The sequence below is a fragment of the Setaria italica genome, chromosome I, assembly GCF_000263155.2.
Source record: "Setaria italica strain Yugu1 chromosome I, Setaria_italica_v2.0, whole genome shotgun sequence".
In the NCBI taxonomy this organism is placed as follows: domain Eukaryota; kingdom Viridiplantae; phylum Streptophyta; class Magnoliopsida; order Poales; family Poaceae; genus Setaria; species Setaria italica.
Genome location: NC_028450.1, coordinates 9,802,280 through 9,818,743, shown reverse-complemented (window position 1 = coordinate 9,818,743; position 16,464 = coordinate 9,802,280). Strand labels below are relative to the sequence as shown.

Sequence of the window (16,464 nt, the reverse complement as noted above, 5' to 3'; positions counted from 1 at the left end):
CCGACCTTTCTAGTTACTAGATTATAACACATGCCAAGTTGTGACAAGTGTTAAGGTCTTGCAATATGTAGTAGTAGCTGGAGATCGCATCTGCCTGCCCATGAGGCCATGAGCAATGAAGAAGCAGGCACGGATGTGACAAAGTGCAACAACGCTTGGATACCAAAAATGCCTTTGCTTAAGGGTTAAGGTCTGGCAAAGAAAGAAACGGCATTGCGGTTTTGGCATTTAGCCTACAGAAGATTACGCCTGATAGTTTTGGTAATTAACCAAAAAAACCCTTAGCTGAGTTAAAGTTTCACAAAAAATTAGTTGCAGTTTTTGACGTTTATCATGTGAAGTTGTGAACAATGCAGGACAATTTTGGTATTTAGCAACGAAAATCATTTACTTATTTTTTTAGAAAATAAAATCATTTACTTATATGAATTAAGGATTCATAAGTTAGGGGGTAGTTTTAGTATTTAACCCACCCAAAAATCCTAATCCTCTGCTACTCTCCCACTCCCACTCATCTCCTTTCCCCTCCGAGTCCCGGCAGATCAAAGCCGAGCCAATGGCGGGCCAGGCCATCGTCGACGCCGTGAGGGACCAGGCGGCGCTCTGCCTGCTCCTCCTCAGCCACCTCGGAAGCCTCGACAAGGGAACGCCCACCGCCAACCTCGCCTTCTCGCCGATCTCCTTCCACGCGCTGCTCTCCCTCCTCGCCGCCGGCGCCTCGGGCGCCACGCGCGACCAGATCAACGCCTTCCTCGGGCCCGCTGGTGCAGAGGCGCACGCCGCGCTCGCGTCCGCCGTCCTCTCCGGCCGCAATGGCGGCGGCGACGGCCGGGAGGCCGAGGTCCGCCGCGACACGGCCGTCTGGGCCGACGCCTCGCTGCGCCTCAGCCCCGCCTTCGCCGACACAGCCGCCGCCGTCTACAGGGCCGAGGCGCGGTCGGTGAGCTTCATGGACAATCCCAGGGAGGCGGCGGCGGAGATTAACGGGCGGTGGCCGTGTCGTCGGTGGTCCACCAGTGCGTCGTCAAGGTCGACGAGAGCGGGACCGTCGCCGCCGCGGGCACCGCGAGTTCAGTATCGTTACTGCAGCCGTAGTAGGCGTTCCGGAATGTGGTGTGGAACAGGAGCGTCCACCCCGGCCGGCTCAAAGAACGCGTGAACAGAACTTGACTTGAAATTGGATCGATTACACGCTGACAACTAGTTGCAGCGAGATGGAGCACAAATGATCGAGGGATGCAACCCATTGGCGACGGGCAGAGGCAGAGGCTTGGCCGCAGACTTGAGCTCCGATCACCGATGCAGGTAGAAGAGGCGACGGAGAGTGTGGGGAGGGACCAAGCGACGGCGATGGACGACCGAGGCCCCCACCTCCACGGACACGCAGGCACGACGACGCCACGTGCATTGGGAGAGACTCTGCACGCGGACTGAGTCTGTGATCCTGGCGTTGGCATCGTTCGCATATTGCTTCCCTCCAATCTCTGGAGAAATGGATTGGAAACGTACAGTATGCATATGTACGAAGGGCAGCTAGCATTATTGGATTGGTTGTGCCCTAGCTATCGATTTCAGACAAAACCCTTCCACCGTTATATATATATACTAGCAATTTTGCCCGTTGCAACGAATTCATTACACACCCTAACCCAATAAATATGTACCGAACTCGCATTATATCTTGATTTCTGTCCCACATCACTTATTTCACAAACAGCACTAAATTATACGCAGAAAATTTTAAGAAATAATAATAATCAAAATAGTAGTGCAAATCATTGCTTCGCTCTTAGCCTATAAAATCCTAAAATTAGCAAATACATGGACTTTAGCCCTATTATTCATATACAGTTTAGATTTCAAATACCCAATTATTATTTTATCCTCCATATCTTTGTCTACATATCAGAATTCCAAATCTGAGCTCTTGCTCAAATTCTCAAACCCAAAATCAATTTCAAGTGGTATTTAGAAAACACTAATTCATATCCTTTTTATTGTGTGGAAAAATTCTTTCAATGGTTTACGATATTATTTTTCTGGCTCCATGAATTAATTATATTTTTCTAATTTTGTTTCTAAAACGAATAGATACCAACTTTATTTTGCATGTTATGGGCCCGTTCGCTTCAGCTTATAAGCCAGCTGAAAAGCTGAAACGGCTGATTTGTTGTGAGAGGAAAACACTGTTTGGTGACTGATAAGCCAGTTAAATAAGCTGAAACGAACAAGCTCTATATTTGTTTGGCTCCCATCTAAATACATAACCGCCTAGACAACTACATAGATTACTAACATACGTGAAGATACGTATCAGTGTATGGATGATGTCATATACGGATATAAAGACACGAAGTATGCGACTGGTTTTTTTATTCTTGATTGATAAGCATGTGAGTTCATTTGGACTTGATGGAGAGCCCACGAGTTGCTTAACCAATGCATCAAAGTAGTCTGGCTTGCTAATTTTGCTGGTGGGCAGCTAGCCTTAGAGCCGCGTGCGTGTGCCGCTGCTACGGAACCAGGCCTGTGACTTGTGAGCCACCCGCATGGGCCTGGCCCAACTGAATTATTGCGTGTGCACGGCAGCCGCTTGCCTCACTGGCCCAACACGATAGCTGGCCCGCTAGTCCTGCTGACCTGCCGGAACCTTCCGCTCCTGGGCTCTCTACCTGACCGAGAACAAGCGGCCCATGCCTGTTTAGTTCTTTTTTTTTTCCTACGTCGAAATTTCCAGAAAATTAACAGATATGGCCCATTCGCGCATAGAGGATGAATTGGATACTAAACAGTGGTTATTCAATTTCATAGTTTGATCTGGATCCGATAAAAGAAGTATGCGCACCTAATTTTTTAGATGAATTTATGAAGTTCAAATATTATTGTATTTGTTATTGATTTGTGCGCTGCCATTTGGACCGGCATGTGTGTATTTTCCTGTGTCGTTTTTCCCTTTTCTGATCTCTCCTCTCTTGCAGTATTATTGTTCACTGGGGGTGGCTCGCCAGCGTGTAAAATCTCATTGTAACACCCGTGCTTCCTCGACAGATAGATTATTATTATTTTTGTTCGCAGGGTGTACTGTGTAAATTAGTGGAAGAATTCGTAAGGTTATGTAAGTCCGATGTATGTTTAATTATTTTTGTTTTGCTATTTAATTTTGTGTGCGAATTTTATTTATATTTAATTGCATGTTTATGGAATGCAGTGGGAAGACCATCAAAACCGAAGGGGTGTGTTCCTTTTCTTTCCATATTGTTGTCTTTGTTTTTTGATTGATACTATTCTAGTTTTCCTCTAAAATTTTCTAGTGGTCTTGATTAATATATTGACTGTTCATTTTGTTTGTTTACTCAATTTTTGTTAACTGCAAATACTACGTAGCTTGACTCTATAAGTCAAATTAGCAAATTGAATATGTTGTTTTTGTTGTTTGGTTTTCTTTTTTCATTTTCCTTGCAAGTTGCTGTGCCTTGCGGGTTTTGCTTTTGCAGTACGCATAACGGCAATTGCTACGTGGCTTGTACCAGCCGTTGTCTTGGACTTTTTCGATTGTTGCAGCTTATTTTTTTCAGTCAAATTTTTTCTTCTAGACCGCACATCAATTATCCAGCTGATTTTGCTATCAGCGTCAACCATTTCCTAGACCCCCATAACACTGCTACGTGGCACGTTCTGAATGGCCAACAAAATTGACTGATGCATCAAGGAAAAACACTCCAATGTATTTATTCACCGCGGGTTAATTACGAAAAAGTGAGGAATCTTTTTGCAAAACAATCACGATGATCGGAAGAAACAACGGCACTTTATATATATAATGTTTTGCTATAATGCGCATGGGTGAATTTTGTATACATAATGCACCCACCCTTTGGTTGCAATTGGTTTAGTGTCGTTGTTGCAACTATTCGATCCGAATTGCAACTGGTACGCGTCCAGTTGTAATCGGTTCGAACCGAGTTGCAACTGGTTTGGTTCGAGTTGCAACCAGTTCAGTTTAGTTGCAATCAGTTCGGTTAAGTTGTAATTGTCTAGTCTTTCAGTTGCAAGTCTATGCATTCTGAACAGAGAATGCACCCAGGTACATTTTAACCTCACCCTATATATATATAACTATTTTACATTTTAACCTCACTCTATATATATAACTATTTCTTTATCACCGTTCCACATTGCAACCATTTCCCTTGGGCACGCTTGGCTCGCACACTCTCCTGCCCGGCTCCAATCCACACGCGAGGCTCGACTCAGCTCCAATTCCTACGAGCTGCTCTTGCATTGAGCCAGCCAATGAGCAGTCATCCCCAAATTTGCTGCGTCCGTTAATTACCCAGCCGACCAGCCCGCAGAAATCTTCTCTCCGACCCCGGTATGGCATCATGTGCGGCGGCGGCTCCCGTCGGTAGGAGCGGTGGAGCGGCCGGCGGCCGATGGCGTCAGACCCCAGCGGCAATCCGTGAAGAGCCCCCGACCAGGTCTGCGCACAAGAAGCATTGCTTCCACATCAATAAGACCTCCTGCTCGCCAATGTGTACGCTAGCAACCCGCCGACCAAGACGCTTTGGTCGCTTCACCGGATTCCGTTTCTTCATTCGGTCGCCCATCCTGTGCGCTGCATACGAGTTCCTAACGGGCAAAGTTCGGAATCCATCTGATAAGTTGCTGATTGATTGATTTTTTTCCCTTACCATCGTTCCAGTCATTGTCTTTTCTATATGGCATCTGCAGATGTGCGTGATGGGTCACAAGTAGCCGCAGCTCCGATCATAATTAGTGGATCCAAGCAAAAAAAGATGGTGCACGTCAGATTCCTGCTTTGCTGCTTAATGGACAATCGTTCTCCCCAATTCATTTTGCAGATTAGTATGGTAATTATGTGATCATATTTTACCATAATCTAACAACATCTATTTGCAGACTTATTCCTTAGTATATTTTATCCTTAGTCATCATATAGTAATTCAGACACACATATATCATAATATAGGGTACAGTTGTGAAGTCTGATTTACTGCTTACATGACCTGGCTTTTTTTGGAGCCGGCAAGCTATTTTTCTTCTACTACTAGTCTGCTAGTACACTCTGATCTCTGTGTTCAGTAGATAAAACTAATATTTTATCAGTCTCACTTTGGGTCAGTCCTACTTGTTCCCATAATCTCTGCAGATGTCTGTCATGGTCATCTCGGTGTTGGATTGACCACCAATCTCCCTAATTTGTTGCAGACAAGGTCGATTTTTAAGTCGCTAGTCGCTACAGGGAAGCGATTTCCACTGGCATGACACGAGTGTGAACTGCCTAGGCAGGAGTGTTTCTCTCAGTGTTACAGCAAGGAAACTGCCTAGGATATGGCGCTATGATTCCCACATCCTCATTAATTAAGAGCATCATTGGCTTACCTGTGAAAATGCAGCTTGATTTGTAGGGTGTGTAGTGAGGGTTCCTGTCTTCTTGTACAATTGATTTGTTTGTTTTTGACGGACTAATGCAGCTTGTTCTGTGTACAGCTCAATATAGGTGACATGTTAAAACTCAATTTGTGCTATGGCCTACTCTTTTTTTGCCATTATGGTAATTCATTGTATAAAGTATGTACAGAGAACTGAAGGCATTGTCGTATTTTGTCAGAAATCTAAATTTTGAATAGCATATAGATCAAATGTCAGATTGTACGAATTCACTATTATATTGAATATACAAATACAATAGCCCAGTAACTGGTAAATTGATCTCATCATTTTGGTAACTAATCCATTGTGGTAACTCCCCCGCCTGACTGTGGTAAACTCATTGATTATAGTACCTGGTTCCTTGGAATTTCATAAGGCAGGCAGGGGTGTCGCATGTTAGGCGGCTTAACCCTGTCTAATCAAGCTAATCCGAAGTGGATCCGCCACACCTACGCGCCCTGCAGAGTAGTCTTCATGCCCGACTAGGTTTCGGGTACGTTCCCTTGAGTGGATCCATACAAGTCTTTTGGTGGGCCCGAGGGTGCCTAGCCAACAAGCCCCCGAGTACTTTGTAGTCGAGTGGAACAGTTCTGAGTACTTGAAGATGTTGCCCGAGTTCCTCCTGATGCTCCTCGAGTACTGCTCGATGCGGCCAATCTTCGAGTACCGAACTGTTGCGTGACTGGAAGGTACTCTTAGCAAAGGTAATTTCGATCCAATAAAGTGATTGATTAGATTATGTAGCTCATCCATGGTCTCTTCTTTTGCACCATCCCACTATGCGTCCTCTCCACGCTTCAGCCATGTTCGCCATCCCTGTACCAGACCAGCAACCTTGTGGTGCAAGTGCAATCGTCTTCTCCAGCCATGGAGAGCAAGGAGTCAAGGATGAAAGTACCTGTACTGAACCCAGACTTCATTCCGGAGCCAAGAATCTGGAGGAGGCTAACAAGGAAGATCCTGCAAAGGAAAATGACACAGGTCAAGATGAGAAGGAATCAAGGAAAAGGAGGAAATGTCACTGGTGGGAGCAGTGCTCCGAGTGCCTCATTAACCACTTCGGCCATTACACCTGCAGGTTGCGTTGGTATTTTAGATCGGCAACCTGCCTAGGGAGTACCCCATGTGGTCTTTTGTGCGGTGGGTATCGTCAAGAATCAAAAGAGTCGATGGTGACGCAAGGAACATGATTTAGACAGCGTAAGACCCTACGTCATGTGTGTTGGTTGTATTGAACTTGTGTCTGTTGTTGTACTTTGGAGGGGGGGTCCCTACCCGCCCTTATATAGTCGGGGGAGCAGGGTTACAGGGTGGATTGTGTATGAGTCCGAGTTGAGTACGTTACAGAGTCCTACTCTAACTCGATAGAGTAGTTTCCTTTTGTCCTGACTAGTCTTCTGGGAGTCCATGAAACCTACGCGCCCTGCAGAGTAGTCTCCATGCCCGACTAGATTTCGGGTACGTTCCCTTGAGTGGATCCGTACAAGTCTTCTGGTGGGCCTGGGGGTGCCTAGTCAACAAGCCCACGAGTACTTTGTAGTCGAGTGGAACAGTTCCGAGTACTTGAAGATGTTGCCCGAGTTCCTCCTGATGCTCCTCGAATACTGCTCGATGCGGCCAATCTTCGAGTACCGGAACTGTTGCGTGACTGGAAGGTACTCTTAGCAGTTCCCGATGTTTGCTTCGAGTAGTCTTTGTCTTGAAACTTTTTTATATGGAGTAAGCCCCCGAGCCTTAGGTTGAATCGAAGAATCAGGTTGAGGGTCAAACTTGTAATTTCGCTTTGACTTATCTTAGTCTTCAGAAAAAGAAAACTTTCATCCAATGGGTACGGTATATGCAGCCTCCGAGCACTTGGGCGAGTACTTGTAGTCGGTGAAGGGATCAAATACAATAGCCCGGTAACTGGTAAATTGATCTCATCATTTTGGTAACTAATCCATTGTGGTAACTCCCCCGCCTGACTGTGGTAAACTCATCGATTATAGTACCTGGTTCCTTGGAATTTCATAATGCAAAATTGTGGTACCTTCAAATTATCATATCGAGTCATTCCAATTCTAGTAAATATTTTGTGGTAATTTTTTCTCCTAATCTCCAACTGGCTCAATCTATTTGCGTACCTTAGTTCATGTTTAAAAATATTTTCGTAACTGATTGTGCACTTGCATGCAGGTATATACAAAATTGTTCATATTCCGTTGGGGAAAAAATCGTGCACTTGCATATAGACGTAAATAATACAACAGCATATTCTCGTAACCTTGTAATTCTAACGCAAACACGATAAGACATCACAATAGACATGCATGTTTGTTTAATAGGAAATACAGCAGCGGTGTTCTATTTTTTGTTTTGACAAAATCCAGCAGCAGAGTTGCTACCAGTTAATGCAGCAGGGAAGAGGAATTAGAAACGCACACTAATCCTGCTGCTGATCACGGATATGAGGCCGTAAATGACCAACGCGCTCGGCTCGCTCGCTACCTGCAGGCTGCTCCGGTTCGCTCGGCTGTAGCCTAGAGGCTCTGGTAGGGCACACTTCGTCTTGTTCCGATGTTCAGCTGTTGTTGTTTCTTTAAAATATGTAATCCTTTTGGAAAATAAACAACTAAGTATAAGGGCGGATCCATTGTGAGTGAGGGCATTCTATTCGTGACTATAAAAAGTAGGCAAGCATATATACATGGTGAAAAAAATTAAGAACTGCAGCTGCGCAGTAGGAGGGGGAGGGGCATTGGCCCTCGCTGCTTTAAGGTAGGTCCACCCTTAACTAAGCATAACATTATATCTTTTTACTTTTAATAGTAAGAATATAACATGCTATTGTATATATGGTTAGTAAGCTGTAGGGATAAATGTTATGCACCAAAAAAATATGCACCGGAGCTATAAAATGTGCCAACATACTGGTTGATAGAAATGACACCGTCAAGTTAGCTGACTTTGGGGTTGCAAAGGAGGTATCAATCTTTTTCTATAAATGGCACCACCCCAGTGAATTTATATTGCCCTCGCGTTATGCTAACCCTTTCTAATCTTAACTTTGAAGGTGTCAAGTTTGAGTCAGACAAATATCTGCCCAGGGAACTGTGTATTGGATGGTCCCGGAGGTTAGATTTTGTTGTTTGTGTTGTGGTGCTATTGTTCTTATTATTAAAGTAAAAACAATAATGTTATGCTTAGCTATTTATTTTCCAAAAGGATTAGAATTTTTAATCATATTTTGTATTACGATTGTGTTGGTATCAACAGCTTTTTAATTTATCAATCAGTCTTTAAGAAATCAAACTAGTACTAGCCATAAGTTTGTAACTGAAAATGATGTGTATGTTAAGCCTCAACCAAATATTTTGGTAACATCCTAATTGCACCAGGTTGTTAAGGCAAAGCAATATGGCCTTCCAGCGAATATATGGAGTCTGGGTTGCATGGTCTTGGAGATGCTGACAGGCAAAGTTCCGTACACTGATTTAGAAAGGGTATGCACGACATCTGGTTTCTCTGTATCTACATCATTTATAGCTGTCTACGATGCAGTAGTTTTTCTTAATTAATTTGTAGGTACAGGCCCTATACAAATTTGGGAGCGAAATACCACCAGAAATTCCGAATACACTATCTGAAAATGCACGTGACTTCATAGGGAGGTGCATTCAACCCAAAAAATTATGCAGGAGCATCTAAGGTGGGGCATGTGCCCCGAATGGTATCCCTCTAGGAGTCGAACGTTTGCTTATTAGTGACAAGACCTCTTCAGGTGTTCAGGTTGTCAATCTTGAGCTTCTTCGTGACCACCAGTAAAACGAGAAGCATACGACTAAATGTGCTTAGCAACTACACACTCAAAGAACAAATATGTGTGCTCTAAGTAAAATAGCAATCTAAGGGCTTTATTATGCCTCCTTTAGCCAGATTGTCATATAATCCTATTATATATGCATGGGACACCAGCCACGGGAAAATATGAATTTTGGTAGCAACATTGCAACAATAATATTCCATAGTGCTGGTGCAAAGACAAGTTTGACCACGTAAAAGCATCTACGTAACACACTCCGAGCTTTAACATTGCCAAATCAAAAGCATCTACGTCACTATTAAAATGCACACTTTTAACAATCCACACTAATTATCTGTACCACCTCTTCATGAGAAGAGTGGTGAAATTTCTTGTAAAAGTGCTTGATAATATTATTTGTTCATGTTTTAACTTTTACAACAACACAATCATATATGACCATATGAGTTGATCATATATTCCCAAAGGTGAAAGTATTGAAGAGAAGTAAAAAAGAAGCCAGCTAACAGTTGCTTGGGCCTTCATGGACGTACACGGGTAGGGCTGGATGCCAAGCCAAGAACTCGCGAGTTGGCTCGAGTTGTCGGTGGCTCGGCTCGGTGAATTTTTTAATGAGCCGAGCGGCTAATTTTGCTCGTTTAGTTAACGAGCTGCTCATGAGCCAAACGAGCTAGAAGGCTAAAGTCCTAATATAGGGAGCCGACACAAGCCATGCATGGTGGATTTTGAAGTTTATGATTTTATAATTACTATTTTTTTATTTTTTATATATACTGAGATGGTAATATTAAATTTACATCTTGCTCGCGAGCCTAACAAGCTGGCTCGAGTTGCTAACAAGTCGAGCTGAGCCGGCCTTTTTGCTAGTTTTGTTTACGAGCTGAGCCAAGCCGGCTCGTTAGCCTAACGAGCCAGGCCGAACTGAGCCGAGCTGCATGTTTACACGGGGACATGATGATGATGATGATGATGATAACACAATGCGTGCATGCATGTTCATTCACGTCTCCCATGTATAAGTTCATGCGCCTGCTCTTGCGTTGCATTGGGATGTCTTTGCAGCTCATCGCTGGGTCAGCTCCAGGTTGTTGATTTCCACGTCGCCATATTGCTAACCAATAATATTTATTTAATAAATTAGTTAAATATAAAGTAAAATGTTTCTCTTATCGATTTCGTCTTATGAACGGCTCTTATTTTTATCAAGCACTCTAAAATTTCTCAATTTATATTTTAACTTATAAATTTATTTATTTGCATAAATGTGCAGTCCCATTCGGATTGTCATAAAAAAGGATATTTTTATGAAGCTGAACACTACTTTGGACAATTGGACAGTGTACTATACAGTGTACCGAGTGAACTGTCCAAAGATCAAATTCACAAAAATAGGTACAGAAGTATTGCAAAAATGATTCACTTCCAGTTTAGCGGCTGGCATTTCGTCAGGCCCATCAGGTGGTTTACATTCGATGCTTATGACAGGCTAGGGTAATACCGTATCGTATACATACATGGCACGTACATATATCTATCTGACGAGACGTCATTGCTGCACCGCCGAACGAAGCTTCCCATTCAGGTCCGGGCCAGCTGTGTCGTCGTCGGTCCGTCTGACACCGCGGCGATCTTCGTTGTGGATTCAGTCTGAAACTCTCACTTGTGGAGAATTGCACTTTCATTCACTGGTAAAAAAAAATTGGTTATTTTCCCTTATAGGATCAGAATTGCTGTTCTGAAGCCGAAAACAGTGTCCTGCTGACGACGACGCATGCATGATATACATGGGAAATGATAGAAACCAGGGCCATGTTTAGTTACATCCAAACTCCCAACTTTGACACTATGCAAAAAGAAGATTCCCCATCACATCAAATTTGCGGTACATGCATGGAGTACTAAATTTAGACGAAATCAAAAACTAATTGCACAGTTTTGTTGTACTTTACGAGACGAATCTTTTGAGCCTAATTAGTCAATATTTGGACAATAATTCACAAATACAAACGAAACGCTACAGTTGCGCATTTATGGTAAAATGCCAATTTTGCCACTTTCAAATTGGGAACTAAAAAAGACCCAGTTAACTGCCCACTCACTTTTTCAGAGATCGAAGTGATATGATAACTCTAACAACAGAATATTCTTTATAGTGTATGGATAGATGTAGATGTAGGTAGATACTGTATAGATAGAAGAAGAAGATGGAAAGTTTCTTTTTCGACCGATTTCGAGACGGTGTCCAAATCCGATCGGAACGCACCAACCGCGTATGCTGGCCTATAAACTCGCGATGCCGCCCACCTTTCGTGCATTGCATCTGTTCCTTTTTCCTAGCTTCGTATACCTCGATCCGGGGGCGCCGGGAGATCCGATCCATCGATGGCTCCACCGCGCCGCGCCGCCGCGCCGCCGCACAGCACGAAAGGGTGGCTGTCCCGTTGTCGCCGCCCACCAAGAAACCGAAAAGGCAGCAGCAGGCGCGCCGTTGATCCTCTGGCCACCATGCCCGACGACCTGCTCTTCGACGCAATCTTCTCCCTGGTGTTCTCGGACGCCGGCGACGTCGCCCGCTGCGCCGCCGTGTGCAGGCGCTGGGGACGCATCGTGGCCGCGCGCGAGGCCGCCATCCTCCGCGCTCTGCCGCCACCCGATCGGTTCCTCCCCCACCTCGCCCTCGGCTTCTTCCACGGGGGGCAGCATGACCTCAGCAGCACCAGGCGGAGGCAGCTGGCTGCCCAGGCGCAGACGGACCCGTGCTTCGTCCCGACGCCGTCCGCCTCCGTCCTCCTAGGCTCGCCGTTCCCGGGCCTTCCTGAGGGCGGTGACGGCGGCGGCCTCTTCCACTACGCGCGCCCGGTGGCGTCCCGCGGCGGCCGCGTCGTCTTTGAGCTCCGGAGGAAGACCCGTGCCGATGGCGTCGCCCTCAGCGTGTGCAACCCGATGACGGGGGACGTGGCCCTCGTCCCGCCCCTCGCCGGCGACGACTTCCCCGGGCACGACTACATGTGCGCGGTACTCACCGCTGACGACCTCGACAACGACGCACAACAGGGATCGTCCTTCTTCAGCCTTGTCCTAGTCTACAACCGCCGCAGCTTCACGGCTCTTCGGTGCTACACCTCCGACGACGCTGGCGGCGGCGGCGGCTGGGGCCCGGAATTCAGGAAGCCCGGCACCCAGATTAGCGGCCACGTGCTTCAGCGACTAGGCCCCGCCGTCGTGCTCCGTGGGGTGGTGTACTGGCCCATCATGGTCGCCGCAGCTCTGGCCGTGCGGCTAGACGGCGGCGCCGCCGCGGCGGTCATGGACGTGCATGTCGTGCCCTACACGATACGGGACACTTTACCGGACTGGAGGCTGCTCGGCACGACGCCGGACGGGAGGCTGAGCTACGTCAGCGCCGGCTTGATGGGGGGCGAGCTCCTCAGCTTCGGCGTCGAGACCTTGGACGTGAGCGCGGCGGCGGGTGCCGAGTGGGAGCGGGGCGACACCAGCGTCCTGACCCAGCTTACGGTGCCGATGTTGTCGAAGTTCGAGCTCAAGATGCGGTGGCTCGGCGAGAAGAGCGGCACGCTCTTCTTCACGATCGGGGAAGGCTGCAGCACCAGCGGCGCCTTCGCGGTGAACCTCGCGACAGGGTCGGTCGACAAGCTGGCCGACGGCGTCGAGTGCAACTCCTGGAGGAGCCTGTATGGGTACGAGATGGACCCCACCGCACTCCTTGCGTCCATCGCAGCTCGCTTCAACTAATTAATTCTCCTCACAAACGTACGGCTGGCTAGCTAGCTACTCCCTTCATTAAAACAAACAAATGGTGTTTTAATTTGGAAGTGTTTTATAAGTGTACTACTAAATACCTCCGTACTCGCAATGAAAGTCATTTTGGACAAGACTTGGGTCAAACATTGGGAATATAAATCACGAATAACTTTTAAGTTGTTGAGTTTGGAAATGTGAAAGCTATATAAATAGATTTGTCTTGAAAAATACTTTCATAAAAATATACATATATCACTTTTTGATAAATATTTTTATAAAAACAAAGAGTCAAAGTAATACTTTGGAGACCGTGTCGCTGTCCAAAACGACTTCCTTTGTGAGTATGAAGGAAGTATATGATTACTACAGTGCTAGTGATTTATTTTAGCTGTTCTTTATTAAAGATAAACTATTTTGAGACCTGCTGGGTTATTGCCTTCGGTAGGAAAAATGAAATAATCTACTTCTTTTTCTTTTTGCGCTGATACTTATTGACAACGACTACTTGAAGTTATGCACCAAATTGGCAATGGTTCATAAGTTTGTTTTTCTGAAATTGGGAACTGCTTAATTGATCAGAAAGGGAATGCACAAATCTAGATAGAAAAATGCAAAGGTAATTTCGATCCAATAAAGTGATTGATTAGATTATGTAGCTCATCCATGGTCTCTTCTTTTGCACCATCCCACTATGCGTCCTCTCCACGCTTCAGCCATGTTCGCCATCCCTGTACCAGACCAGCAACCTTGTGGTGCAAGTGCAATCGTCTTCTCCAGCCATGGAGAGCAAGGAGTCAAGGATGAAAGTACCTGTACTGAACCCAGACTTCATTCCGGAGCCAAGGATCTGGAGGAGGCTAACAAGGAAGATCCTGCAAAGGAAAATGACACAAGTCAAGATGAGAAGGAATCAAGGAAAAGGAGGAAATGTCACTGGTGGGAGCAGTGCTCCGAGTGCCACATTGACCACTTCAGCCATTACACCTGCAGGTCGTGTTGGTATTTTAGATCGGCAACCTGCCTAGGGAGTACCCCATGTGGTCTTTTGTGCGGTGGGTATCGTCGAGAATCAAAAGAGTCGATGGTGACGCAAGGAACATGATTTAGACAGGTTCGGGCTAGATCGCGTAAGACCCTACGTCCTGTGTGTTGGTTGTATTGAACTTGTGTCTGTTGTTGTACTTTGGAGGGGGGTCCCTACCCACCCTTATATAGTCGGGGGAGCAGGGTTACAGGGCGGATTGTGTATGAGTCCGAGTTGAGTACGTTACAGAGTCCTACTCTAACTCGGTAGAGTAGTTTCCTTTTGTCCTGACTAGTCTTCTGGGAGTCCATGAAACCTACGCGCCCTGCAGAGTAGTCTTCATGCCCGACTAGATTTTGGGTACGTTCCCTTGAGTGGATCCGTACAAGTCTTCTGGTGGGCCTAGGGGTGCCTAGCCAACAAGCCCCCGAGTACTTTGTAGTCGAGTGGAATAGTTCCGAGTACTTGAAGATGTTGCCCGAGTTTCTCCTGATGCTCCTCGAGTACTGCTCGATGCGGCCAATCTTCGAGTACCGGAACTGTTGCGTGACTGGAAGGTACTCTTAGCAGTTCCCGATGTTTGCTTCGAGGAGTCTTGGTCTTGAAACTTTTTTTATATGAAGTAAGCCCCCGAGCCTTAGGTTGAATCGAAGAATCAGGCTGAGGGTCAAACTTGTAATTTCGCTTCGACTTATCTTAGTCTTCAGAAAAAGAAAACTTTCATCCAATGGGTACGGTATATGCAGCCCCCGAGCACTTGGGCGAGTACTTGTAGTCGGTGAAGGGATCAATGCCTTGGTCAGATTAGCCGTTGGACACTTTATGGTGGTAAATCTGAGTCATATCTGATCGTTGCTCAATCAACGGGTGGAATCCGGTAATTTTGCCGATATAATAGGGGGGCCAGCTAAGTATTGGCCTGCCTGTTTCAACAGATCTGTAATTTGCGCATTTTTTGCAACCCTAGCGTTGCTGCTCCTGTTTGCACCGCCGCTGCCATTGTTACCCTCACCTGATCTTTTGAAGAGAAATCGATGCATCCTTCTTCATCCCCTTTTTTCCGCAAGATTAGTTGATGCGTACCAAGATGGGCTAGAAACCTGAGAAGATCCAGGGGGAGGCCACGACTCCTTGGGGTGCTCTTCGAATTGCCACGCATTCCCATATGTGGGCCTCCACTTAAACTCCACCCTTAGTTGGAGCAGTGTCGCATCAACCAACGCCTGAACCGCTGGTTCCTTCATCACAGAATGCTTCCAGGTGACCCCAGGCGGCCCTAACGAACCAGACTACTTTGTGAAGCCTCTTAGTCTTGTAGAGATGAGTTGGCGACAGTGTTGAAGCTCTGTAGAGCTGAAAAGCTTGAGTGGCTGTGGATAGCTGACGAGTTGTGATAACTCAAAGAGACTTGATGGAATCAAGTTGAGAGCAGAGCACTAGGGCTCGCAGAGCCGAAGAGCTCGGGTGGCTATGAATAGCCAACGAGTTATGATAACTCAAAGAGACTTGATGGAATAAAGTCGAGAGCGGAGTGCTGGGGCTCGCAGAGCTGGAGAGCTCAAGTGGCTGTGAATAGCCGACGAGTTGTGACAACTCGAAGAGACTTGATGCAATCAAGTCGAGAGCGGAGCGTTGGGCTCTCAGAGCTGGAGACCTCGAGTGTAACACCCGTAGAATTTACTAACTCTAATCACCCGCTAAAAATTTGTTTCAAAATCTTCCGACCGTTGAGCTCCCGAAAATCTTTTCATTCCCGGCGACCCCGCCGTCCCGGCACCCAACGTCGACAGTCATCTTTTCCGTTCCCTGCAAATTTCACCGCGTGCCCATCAAATCCTTTGCGCGTCCCGACCGATTCCGCAATTTTCACTGATTTTTCCCCTCCCTTTTTCCTTTTCCCTTTTTTCCCTCCCCTTTTTTCCTCTTTTCTTTTTTCCCTTCCTTCCTTCACTTTCTTCTCTCTAGCTTCTTCCTTCTTTTTCCTTCTCTCCTTCCCTTCCTTCCTGGCGCCTGGCGCTAGCACTTGGTGCTGCTTGCCCGTCCCTGCGCCACGCCTGGCCGCCCTCGCGCCAGGCCCCGCGCGTGCCGTGCCACGCGCCGCCGCCCGCGCCGAGCTGCTCACCTGGCCGCCCGCGTCCCATCGCCGGCCGCCGGTCGTCGCCCCTGTGCTCCTCGTCGACCAAGCCGGCCCCCACCACGCCATTCACGTGGAACTCCGCTCCGGCACGCCACCGGCCGGGATTCTCGACCTCCGCTGACGCTTAGTTCCGATTGCAGCCCAGAGTTTGACTGGACTGCAACTTGGATTTGTATCGTTGTTGGTTTAGTTCTTTTTTGGGTGTTGCTTGCCCGCCCGCTCCTTCGGAAGTTGTACGGTTTTTGAACCATCTATTGAATAAATGTGTTATCAGCCTCCTGGACT

At 46.6% G+C, this 16,464-nt stretch overlaps 2 protein-coding genes across 2 annotated transcripts; both read left to right on the top strand.

Annotated features, from left to right (window-relative positions):
* The first annotated feature begins 556 nt into the window (after positions 1–556).
* On the top strand, positions 557–1,159 carry LOC111257845 (serpin-Z1-like). Its single transcript, XM_022828040.1, has 2 exons — positions 557–1,016; positions 1,125–1,159. The coding sequence occupies exons 1-2, from the start codon at positions 557–559 to the stop codon at positions 1,157–1,159; spliced, it is 495 nt and encodes a 164-aa protein (XP_022683775.1).
* Positions 1,160–11,598: 10,439 nt separating this feature from the next.
* Positions 11,599–13,121, top strand: LOC101755462. The gene has a single exon (XM_012844712.2). The coding sequence runs from the start codon at positions 11,639–11,641 to the stop codon at positions 13,007–13,009; it is 1,371 nt and encodes a 456-aa protein (XP_012700166.1). The 5' UTR covers positions 11,599–11,638; the 3' UTR covers positions 13,010–13,121.
* Positions 13,122–16,464: the final 3,343 nt, after the last annotated feature.

Excerpts from the sequence above, each read along its gene's own strand:
- LOC111257845 (XM_022828040.1), top strand. The coding sequence starts at position 557 with ATGGCGGGCCAGGCCATCGTCGACGCCGTGAGGGACCAGGCGGCGCTC. Across the intron at positions 1,017-1,124 it reads GTGTCGTCGGTGGTCCACCA|GAGCGTCCACCCCGGCCGGC; the intron begins GTGCGTCGTCAA and ends GGTGTGGAACAG.
- LOC101755462 (XM_012844712.2), top strand. The coding sequence starts at position 11,639 with ATGGCTCCACCGCGCCGCGCCGCCGCGCCGCCGCACAGCACGAAAGGG.